Source organism: Mesoplodon bidens (genome assembly GCF_964165515.1).
Source record: "Mesoplodon bidens genome assembly, chromosome: 2".
In the NCBI taxonomy this organism is placed as follows: domain Eukaryota; kingdom Metazoa; phylum Chordata; class Mammalia; order Artiodactyla; family Ziphiidae; genus Mesoplodon; species Mesoplodon bidens.
In genome coordinates this window covers 87,960,611-87,971,760 of record NC_138177.1, presented here as the reverse complement: position 1 = coordinate 87,971,760, position 11,150 = coordinate 87,960,611, and the positions used below count along the sequence as shown (strand labels likewise).

Genomic DNA, 11,150 nt, shown 5'->3' with positions numbered 1-11,150 from the left:
TGACCTTTTGAATTCTGACGATCTATTATATACTGAAGAAGCAGAACATCATTTACAAGACAAGGAGAGTTTCCAGAATACGTTAAGGACTACATTAAACCTTACTCTAGATGATAAAAGATTTTAGGATCAGTGACTGTATCTTAACATGCCTCTATAACCTAAAATGAGTTAACACTTCCTGCCCTGATCTTTGCACCTCCTTCACTCTCTGGATTGCACTAGTCCTACGACCATGTTAAGATGAAAAACTCCACAACTGCCATTTTTGATGGAGAACTCAATAAGAAAATGTGTTTGGGGCTCAAAACTGGTCTGCTTACTTTACTTTTCCAAAATCAAGCTATATAGACTGCTGATGCTCTTGAGAGATTTTAATTACATCAAAATAGAGACTAGAGCTTCCTTACCCTTTATCCAAACAGTTCCCTGCAAGGTGATTCTAAATTTCAGTGTGACCCAGAGATTGGCAGTAAGAAAGTTGCTACAAATGGTGATTTGATATGAATTCTGTCAGCTTCTTTCACATATGTTGGCTCTCTTTGGGTGCCCTAAAACTTCCCTAGGATGCATACAAATATTTGATGTGTGTCTTACTGAAAGAAATGCTTATGTAAGTATAGTTTGGAACAAACCTTTTTTTTTTTCTATTCTTTTAGTTTGTAGATACAGTTAAGTCCAACAACTACGGAAATACAAAGAATGTGAAAGCACATTGCTCATGCTGTCCAAATGCAACAAGAAATCTGCATTTTACGAATCAGAGCCCTTTACTTTTGGGTCTACATGTGGCAAGAGTTTTGCAGCCCTCTGTAACTGAGTGATTAAAAAATAAACTACAGAGGGCTTCCCTGGTGGTGCAGTGGTTGAGAGTCCGCTTGTCGATGCAGGGGACACGGGTTCGTGCCCCGGTCCGGGAAGAGCCCACATGCCGCAGAGCAGCTAGGCCCGTGAGCCATGGCTGCTGAGCCTGCACGTCCGGAGCCTGTGCTCCACAACGGGAGAGGCCACAACAGTGAGACGCCCGTGTACCGCAAAAAAAATAAACTACAGGGACCCTCCCACACCCACCCTCCCAATCTCCTGCCCTTTCTATAATGCTGCCCAGAGGAAACATGGCTGGGAGTCCAGAGCAGTCAGAGCTTTGGTGATTTTGCTGCCTTAATGCCACTGTGGATCAGCAGTTAATGCCTATAGCACTGGTAATTAAAGACCAGCCTCCTACCGTCCTGTGGGGCAGGACAGATCCTGGAGAACCAGCCTGATGTCTGGAGCTACCTGAAACAGTACTTGAGCCAACCTCAGTGTTTGTTGTTCTGAGCACCAGAAATCAGCAGTGGAATATAGTCGGTCAGGTTAGTGGACTTCACAGTAAGAACAATGAGGATAGGGAAATGGACTCACTCCACCATTTGGATATTTGAACCAGTGAAATTAAATGCAAAATATATGCTTGTATGGTTTTAAACAAAGAAAACAAAATGAGCCCATTTCCACCTGTGGTCAGCAAATCTGTGCTGACTCTACTGAAACTACACCCAAGTCAATGGCCTAGTAAACAACACTGCATGTGATACTACATTTCTGATTATTTTGAGGTCACCTTCTATTTTGAACCATCTTTTTTTTCCTCACTGTTATAGACACATTCAATCACAATTGTGAGGGTCATTCTTACTGTGACTTCGATTACATTTGCAAATGTCTTGGTGATGATCATAAATAGATGTGAATTACTTGCATCAGCACAGATCTATCTGAATCTAAACTAATGTTTTTTATATTAAGTAACATTGTTCTTCAAACTCTAGGTTTTCCTTCTCTGATGTCATTTTAACCACCTTGACACATTATATTCATTTCCTTGGACTCTTCTCTCTTTCACTGACTTTTCTCTCTACCATTCTTCAGTCCATGAAGAACATGCCCATGAAAATTTAATTCCTACCCACCTCACCCTCTACCTCACTTTCTCTAAGTGATCACAAATTTTAAGCTTTTACCACTGGGAAGAACTTAAGTGTTTCTACCAACACATCCTATTACCTCCCAAGAAGTTACACTTACGAACAGTGAGGGCTTCAATTCCACCTCCCCCCAAACCCGACAGTTAGATCATATGACAACTAATTCCCACGTTTTTACTCCAGGGTAATTGTGAGAACAGAGCTCACGCTCAGCAAGGGTGAAACACAGAAGCTTTACTTACAAATACTTTGCCCGTGAAACTGCCCCAATTTCATGATATTTTAGCTAAACGAAACTTGCAAAGCACAAAGGACATAATTGATTTAATTTAGTTTCAATACAATCAGTAATTGAGGGCTTCCCTGGTGGCGCAGTGGTTGAGAGCCTGCCTGCCGATGCAGGGGACGCGGGTTCGTGCCCCGGTCCGGGAAGATCCCACATGCCGCGGAGTGGCTGGGCCCGTGAGCCATGGCCGCTGAGCCTGCGCGTCCAGAGCCTGTGCTCCGCAACGGGAGAGGCCACAACAGCGCGAGGCCCACATACCGCAAAAAAAAAAAAAAAAAAAAAAAACAATCAGTAATTGATCCATAACTTCTAAGTGGCAGTAGCCACCACCCAAGTAACCAAATATTTACCTTAAGTTCCAACTAGCTGCTCTGGGGGGCCGGGGAAGCACACAAAAAAGTAACAGGCTATAAGAGATACCCTGATGACTCACATAAATACCATGTCTAATGGCACATGACATACACGCTTCAAAAGACAAGCCAACAGTGAATCGACTTTTTATTTCACTGAAAGGTACTTCCGATTCTTTCTCTGATGCCGTATTCAAAATTTTCAGAGTCCCCCAAAACAGCATTCAGGCTTCCTATATCTAGAGACAGGGGCCCAGAGGCAAAAAAGGTCAGGCCCCAGACTGTTTTCAGGTGGGAAAGTGGCAGACATTCCTATGCAAGTCTGTGTCAGTTTTTAACTGAAATGCCTTTAACCTCTCCATCCTGAAACTCTTCTATGGCATCTATGACAGAAATACACTCATCTCCCATATACACAACTCCATGGGGGTCGGGGGTGAGGTGGGGGCATTACACAGGTCCCAGCCAAACTTCTTATTAAGCCAGAAACTGGACTTCTGGCTCAGTTTAATAACAAGGGATGCGCAAAACTGTGGTGACTGTCCTGGCTCTTCCTCAAGGTGAGCTGGGCTGGATGTGAATGGAAGCACTGCCCATGACAAAGGTGAATTAAGCTCGATAAAAAAATAAAATTGCTCCTATCTCTATGAGCTGCTTCCAAGAATCCAGGGATGCCCACATCCCATACCTCATACAGACATAGCCAATTCCTCATGCAAAGTTACGTGGGAAGCATAAAATCTTTTGTTAACTTTGGGGTGGGTGCGGGGTGGGGGGGAATGGGGATCGGGCCTTGGGAAAGATGCGGGATGGATTTTTTATTCCCATCAATAAAAACTATTTACCTACATACACACTCAGATACATACATATCCATGGTCAAGGAAGTTTTTCTTCCCTGGCTACAGGACCCCAGAATCCAGCCTACCCCAGGCTGAGAGGCAATGCCTATTAACTGCATAGATCTGGTGTACCAACATACTGTAAAAGGCTCCTGTGTTGTCTCACAAACTGAGAGGGAAGGGGCAAAGGGAGTGGATACTCATTGGGGATTTGCTTTTTGTCTGAAATCCAATCTACTCAGCAACGCTCTTAGGTCCAGGCTCTGGGAGAGGTTCTGTGGGCACGATATGGTGGATGACCTGATGGTCCCAGCCCACTGTGGTAAGAAGGGAGTGATTGAGCGGGGACCAAGTAGCATCTCTCACAAAGTCTCTGTGGGCTCGGCTTCTAAACCTACAAGAGAACAAAGAAAAGTGTGGGCACAGTAAGAGACAGAGGAAAAAGCAGAAACGGAAAGAAGAGACCCAACACACCCAGGGCACACTTCACCACATATATGGCCTAGTCACCAGCATAGTGGTGTAGCTACCCACAGAAGACTTCATCATCCAATCTAGGGCCCTATTTTCATAGAAGAAATGATAGCTAGACCAAGGGTGGTGATATGAGCCAGAATCAGACAGCATCTCATGGCAAAGAAGGAAGTACAATCAGATCTTCTGTCTGGTGCCTTTCACCCTATAGCAGGTTGCATTTCCTACATGAGGTTCTTTGTGTGAAAAGGGTAGACTGTCTCTTTCTGGGAGTCAGTCGGAATGCCAGGCTCAGAAATCACACCCACCACCACATTCCTCCTCTACCAGGGACAAAGCTGGTTGTGAGTCAGCCCCTAGAACAGGGAGACAGTCAGCAGTCGGCCTGCTTCCATCACCAAGTCTCCTTGAAAGAGACAACCCAGTTTTCCAGAGAGAAAAAGGACCCAGCCACCTGTTGCTCCCCTCCCTGATTCCTCATCACAGGGTTCCACGTCACACTTACACCTCAGAAAGGCCTGAGTCCAGCACAGCAAGGGAGCAGTCTTCACTGACAGAGGCCAGGAAGGGAGCACTAGGAGAGAAGGAGGGGGTTGGGAAACATAAAGCCCATGGGTCTCAAGACAAAACCTGACTGGGCAATCCCCAAAGCCCACCTAAAATGATCAGAGAAGGTGGCTTGATCCCCACTTTGGGTTAAGGCCTGGCTACCACTCAAGTCTAGGTACAAGTTCCAAGGAAAGATGAGGAAAATGGAGCAAAGTCAGGGTTGACAGCCATCCTGGCAACTAACCATCCCATCTAGTCCCACCCTGTAGCTTCAGTGATGATCCAGAAACACAGGCTTCCCAACCACACAGCCCTACAAGCCCACAGTATTAATCATTTTGGGTGCTGAGCAGGAACAAGACCATATTTTAGCCATTTGCAGTCAGAGACCAGACAACCCCAAAAATGGACTACAGTCTTAAGAGATCTTTCACATTCCAAAACCTCAGCTACAACAGTGCCTGCTTTAAGGAGCTACCTAATCAGCTAATGCTACGCCAACACAAGCATCCCCCCTCATTCTTCCTATTCATACCCACCAGGCCCTTGACGACAAAGAACAGTACCTGTGAGGGGAGAACACCAGCCCAGTGACACACTGGGAGTGCACAGCTGAGCGGAGGGCACAGCTTGCACTCTTGGTGTCCACAAGGGAGACAGTCCCATTCTCATCACCTGAAGGAAAGAGGGAGTACATCACAGAGGTTACAAGCATCGGCTGTGGACTCAGCCAGATCTGGACTTGAATGTCCTCCATCTTAAATAAGTTAACCACTCTGAGCATTACAGAGAAACATTACAGAGCAAGGGGAGAAACTGAGCATCAGCTTCCTCTTTGGTAAAGTAGGAATAACTAGTCATTTGGGGGTTCTGGAAATTAAATTAATGGATGATGTAATTGTTATCATAAACTATGTCACCATAACACACAGCCATATCACCATGTTAATGCAACTGTCCCTACTATACAACCATATTCCCCATGTAGCAATCCACTAGCTTTGCGGCCCACTGACTTCTAGCCATGAATACAAGAGCCACAGCAAACAGTCAGGAATCAAATCTACGAGGACAAAAATCATCACGTTCTCCAAAGCTAAATTAAAACTACTTTTGGATCATCCCACCTCCCTACACCCCCATTATTATAATTCACCTTGCGCCCAAGTGCGCTGATGAGACTGAGCAGCCAGGGTCTCGAATTATGGAATCAGCTCTCACGCTCATCCTCCCCTTCCCAGAGTCAACACACAGTTCGACATGCTGCCTTACCAAAGACAAAGACTTCACTCTGCTGAGGATGCCAAGCCAGGGAGGCAGGAAGGTAGCCAGAGGCACTGCAGCCTGCAAAGGGGAGAAGAGGGGTCTGGAACAAGACTCCGAGCCCAGCTCTGAGCCAAAGCTTCTCAGGTGAAGTCACTGGAAATCCCAGGAGCACCTTTGTTCAGTTTCCCAAGCCCTGCTGAGGCAGTCCTATCCTCATCCTTGACCCTCACAACCTACATCTACCCATCAGCCTCCTGCCCTTTCCAGACGTGAGTCACGGGCAAGTTCCAGAACAAAGCATGAAGAGAACAACTCTGACCCCTTTGTTCGCCCATCCAGGAAATGTAAATGATCCACCCAGTAACTAGCCCTTCCTCTTGGGACCCACTGCACACAATGTGCCTCAGTGGGAAAGAAAGCCATTGTGTCATTTGTGTCAGTGACTGGGCATCTGGCAGCTTTGCCTCTGACTCTGGCCAAGGAAAGCCTCTTCCAGGTGGTTTCCTAGTATCATTCTCCCACCACTGGCTCTCAGACTCACCCATCTGTGATGCTGGCTTGGGACAGCGGGTATCCCACAGTAAAATTCTATTGTCCTAAAAGAAGGAACAGAAAAAGGGCTTCACAATCCAAAGAAGCAGCTGCTGGCCAGAAGCCCTCCACACTAGACTCAGGTCTAAAGGGTCTAAGTGCGGATAGGATGTGGGAAGGGAAAAAGAGATTATATCTCACCTCACCACATGAAAGAAACACAGAATCCTTGTGGGGAGAGGCAGCAACGCAGGTGACCTGCCCAGAGTGAGCTGTAAAGGAGACAGAACAAGAAATAAGACAGAGAAGATGCAGGCATTACTATCAAGCAGCCCAGACACTATGAAGGGGTAGGAGGGAGGGTGAGAAATAGGCCTAGTCTCATGATGCAAATTAACAAATTCTGTGAGATTTTTGGATTAGATGAAACCTAAGAGGAAATGTTGATATCATTATAAAAACTCAAAAGGCTTGGAGAAAAATGAATCACTAAAGACATGAAAGATAAATTAAATGCTGAAAAGGAACAAGAGAGGAATTTACAGTAAAGACATCCTAGAAGAGCAGTAGCACACATGCCTCCAGGTAGCATACAAAGACTTCTGAGGGAGTTCTGGACACTGAGAGTTTTAAGGGAATTTCTCTAATGTTCTTCTTCCATATTGAACTGAGAAGCTGCCTATAATCTGCCAGCAGTGCTGACCTCTACTCTCACAGTCACCCTTCTCCCATGTGTACAAGAAATACACACCTCTCACCCACCCCAAACCTTACCATGATGTTCAGGAGTATAAAAACCTAAGGTATAAAACAAAAGGGGCTTTTTCTGAGACAAAGAAAGAGCATCTGCGTAAAATTCTGTGAAGGAGGCTGGCCTTTCTCAGCCACACCACAAACACAAGTGTGGTTCTGTGACTGATCTCTTCTCTTTAATAATGAGAATTTTGAAACATATGACAGGTGGTTGTCATAAGGACATCTCATAAGCTTATCTGAATTTAAAAATGAAGTCAGACTTTTTCTGACTGAAAGTTAAGTCTCACTTGGCCAACTGGCTTAACAGTGCATATGGTTTTTGGCAGTTAGGTTATTTGGTAGATGTTTTACATAAATTAAATAAGCTTAATCTGCAAATCCAAAATTTTGACAAACATATGTTATAAAAGTGTACAACAAATGACATGGCCAGATATAACTTTATTTGCAACTAGTTTAATTTAAATTAGATATTAATTTTTTTTTTTTTTTTTGCTGTACGCGGGCCTCTCACTGCTGTGGCCTCTCCCGTTGCGGAGCACAGGCTCCGGACACACAGGCTCCGCGGCCATGGCTCGCGGGCCCAGCCGCTCCGCGGCATGTGGGATCTTCCGGGATAGGGGCACGAACCCGTGTCCCCTGCATCGGCAGGCGGACTCTCAACCACTGCGCCACCAGGGAAGCCCAAGATATTAATTTTAAAATGTGTGAGAGATTACAGTTTTTCAAAATTCTTTTAGGGCTACATGCTAAAAATGTTAAAGGTCTCCAATAAATGTTAACTGCAGGCTGTGGAAACCACCTTCTCCAAAGTGATTTAACCAGACTTTCTGAGATAGTCTGAATGTGGCTCTGCCCTGAGACAGAAGTGTGGGCTCAAACTACCTTCCACAGAACCCATGGAAAGCCAACACGAGAAGGAATGTATTGCTAACTTGACAAAAGCAAAGCTTTGGGACAAACACCATGGGGGAGTACAAAAGATGAAAAAAATATGTGGTTCCTCTGCCCTCAAGGAATTTGGAATCAGTGGGGGGAATAAGAATAAACACAAAGAACTAATTAAAAAGGCTGAAAGAGAGTTATTTAGCATTGACCAGAAAAACACATCGTAAGTCTAGGAAACAAAAAGCAAGTACAGTAGACTTTGAGCACTGACATTTTAACATTATTGTCTAACTACCTGCAAGTGACCATGAAGCTCCAGGAGATATATAAGTTTATGATTTTGCTTCACCCATACTTAAATCACACACTTTGAAGTTAGAACTGGCAGAGAAAGGCACTTAGTCACTGGGGGAACCAGTGATCACCCATATCTACATCTCTTAGCCACACACACATTAACGCTCTATACATTATCTTCATTAAGATTTGGTATCTTCATGAGGAATGGCTCCAAAAATAAAGTCAACTGCTAGTGCTGCTAATGAAAGTGAGCAGAAAAAGGAACATTAATAGAAAGTGATGGTTCTCACCAAAAAAAATGAGATTTTATGGAGGTGAATATTCAAAAGTTCAAGATTCACAAGTATCAGGGTTTATACTTGGAGAATGCCAAAGATCTACAGTGATCGGGTTTAGATAGCATGGTATGCTTGAAGGAGTGACAGTAAAAAGGCCTGAATGCCAGGACATAAATATGAGATTTTAACCTGCAAGCCACAAGAAACCAATGAAAGACTAAAGATTACAGGTAGAAACAATGAGATGAGTGCCACCATCTGTATAAGATAAAGCCTGAAAGTAAATAGGAGCATAAGAAATGGAACGGAAGGTCACTGATGAAATGGAAAAAGACTCTAAAGAACTTGGGGACCAAGTGGGAAACAGGAGGAGTGGAAGAGGACTGGGATTTTCAGCCTCAGGTGACCAAGAAGGTGGTGAGGCTGTCAATAAAAAAAAAAAAAAAATAGGGAAATTATGAAAAGGGCTAGAATCGACACTGGAGCCTGACCGTAGTTTTGGAAGAAATATACTACCAGGCAGGAGAGCAAAGAATTGATATCACTAACATGCAAGCAAAGTTCAAAGAGCACAAAGGGGAGAATAAAAATAAAACAGCCAAGGCAAAGACTGAAAAGGAAAGAACATGCACTCACCTCGGTATGAGTTGAGAATCATCTGCTGAGCAAGGTCCCAAACTTTGATGCTAAGAAGCAAAAGGAAACAGAGACTTAATTTGACCTACACTACCTACATAAAAAGTGTGTTCAAATAAGAACGTCCTATGTCTTTGCCTACTGGACTTCTGGTACAGCCTACTTTTACAATGGATTGCAAAAATCTCTAAGAAAACCTTATAGGCATGTCATAACCAGTCACTGGGTTCTTATAATGAGCCCAAAACACTATTTAATGAGGCTAATATGATGCTAAAGACACCCCCCAAAGGAGGCCCAGAAACAGGAGCGATGAGAGAAGGGACCCACCAGAAGTCTTTGCTACCACTGACAGCTTGCGTGCCAGAGCTTAGGACACTGACTGTAGACACGATGTCATCGTGCTCATACTTGCAGAACTTGCTGACAATTAGTGTCTCATTCTCATCCAGCTCCCACAATTCAACAGCACCTGTTGGGGGTGGGGAGGAGGGTGAGGGAAACAAGCTTGGATTATGCCAAGACAGCTATTCGCTTCTAGGATTCTAAGCTCTCAGGAGACAAGGAGGAAATCTCCTCAATGATCTGAGTAGCACACAGTCCGTACGGTTAAATATTCCCAGTTATTTGGACACTAAAGTGTCTGTTGAACAATTTGAATAAATGTCTTAGTCACAAAAATATGTTGAATAACATAAAAATATGTTGTACAGTGACTAAGTATAGAAAATCACCAAATAGCTGCCCTGAATATAGAGTGTTCAAGCTCAATCGCCAGAGAGGCTCAGTCTTTAATGTCCCACCTTTATCCTTCCATGCAATGCCTGCCAACGTCCATATTCTGATTTTTTTTTTTTAATGTCAAAGCCTCCATTGCTGAGTCTGACATTCAAGGCAAAGAAAGCAGAATAAAGACATTTAAGAATAAAATGGGAAGAAATGGAAAGAGCACAGATTGGCCTCGGTATCATCTTTAAGATCAAGATTATCCTTGGTTTGGGGTTGGGTGGATACAGAGAAGAAAAATAGTTCCAATTAACTTCTTAATTTTGTTATGGATTTTGCTAGGAATTTTCACCAAACAATTTAGAATCTTGGGAAAGGTATTTCTTACCTACACAGTTACTCTCCTTCGGGACCAACACCCTCAAGCTCCTCCAAGCACTGAGTATAGGATTTTAAAAATTGAGCCCAGCCCGACCTATACCCCTGGCCTCCATTCCACCTGTAAGGTTGAGGAGAAAGTGACTCACCTGAATCGGAAGCTACTAGGATACCTCTGTCCCCTACCCAAGTGAGGTCAGCCACTCCGGCCTCCGTCTGGACTCCAGCGGAGCAGAAACCTTCGTTGGGGGCGGCACAAGGGTCCTTGAAAAGCCAGAGGGAGCCAGCCCAGCAGCGGCCACTCAGGCTAGAAGCCCCGAGCAGAAGCGCCCCATCTAAGGGAGATACAAGTTGTCAGCGCGTGAGGAGTGGAAGGGCTAATCTCCCTGGTGACCGCCCAGCAGCCAGCTGGCCGGGTCTGGATCGGAGCCCAGGAACGCCGATCACGGCTGGGGACTGAGCTCAGCGACGCGAGGTAGGGGTGAGGATGGCATGCGGGGTAAGCGGGGGGCTGGGGGCAGGCTGGAAGGTTTAGTCCCGGGAAAGGGCATTCGGGGTGGGGTGAGGGAACTCCCAGACCCAGGACCTAGGCTCACCCGACCGGTACCGCGCAGCCTCCAATTGCCGCTCCATACAGGCGGGCGCATTAGGGGGAAGGTTCCACTCCCGGGCCTCCGGGGGCACTAGCGGGGGCGGGGTTTCCTTCCGCATCTCCACGATTCCAACTCCAACCTAGACCCAAACTGGACGCCCGCCGAAGACTCAGCTCCGCGAGCCACCACGTGGCCCCTCTATAGGCCTCCGCCCCTCTGGCCGGGCTTCAGCCTCTCTACATCTCGCGAGAACTGCTTCTACGATTCCATTCCGCTTTCCAATGAGCAACCTCTTGCCGCGGGCTCTCAGTGCTCTGTGCTTCTTAT

General features: G+C 45.4%; 1 protein-coding gene across 2 annotated transcripts; it reads right to left on the bottom strand.

The window, feature by feature from the left end:
* Positions 1-2,186: 2,186 nt before the first annotated feature.
* On the bottom strand, positions 2,187-11,110 carry WDR77 (WD repeat domain 77). Of its 2 annotated transcripts, XR_014014044.1 has the most exons (11): positions 10,827-11,110; positions 10,380-10,565; positions 9,457-9,598; positions 9,127-9,176; positions 6,470-6,540; positions 6,279-6,333; positions 5,744-5,815; positions 5,038-5,146; positions 4,428-4,496; positions 2,561-3,842; positions 2,187-2,330 (listed from the first exon to the last, which is right to left on the bottom strand). XR_014014044.1 is itself a non-coding variant. In XM_081219998.1 (10 exons), exons 1-10 carry the CDS (start codon positions 10,939-10,941, stop codon positions 3,683-3,685), a joined length of 1,029 nt encoding a protein of 342 aa, XP_081076124.1. In that variant the 5' UTR covers positions 10,942-11,110; the 3' UTR covers positions 2,541-3,682. The 2 variants fall into 2 exon arrangements, 1 of the variants encoding a protein (XP_081076124.1); XM_081219998.1 differs by lacking the exon at positions 2,187-2,330 and having other exon boundaries at positions 2,541-3,842.
* Between the last annotated feature and the right edge of the window lie 40 nt (positions 11,111-11,150).

What these genes read in the sequence shown, in the direction of transcription:
- WDR77 (XM_081219998.1), bottom strand. Translation starts at nt 10,941, where the DNA reads ATGCGGAAGGAAACCCCGCCCCCGCTAGTGCCCCCGGAGGCCCGGGAG. An exon ending in GGCTGCGCGGTACCGGTCGG is followed by an intron (nt 10,566 to 10,826) that starts GTGAGCCTAGGT and finishes TATCTCCCTTAG; the next exon opens with ATGGGGCGCTTCTGCTCGGG. An exon ending in CAAGCCAGCATCACAGATGG is followed by an intron (nt 5,816 to 6,278) that starts GTGAGTCTGAGA and finishes TCCCCTTTGCAG; the next exon opens with GCTGCAGTGCCTCTGGCTAC.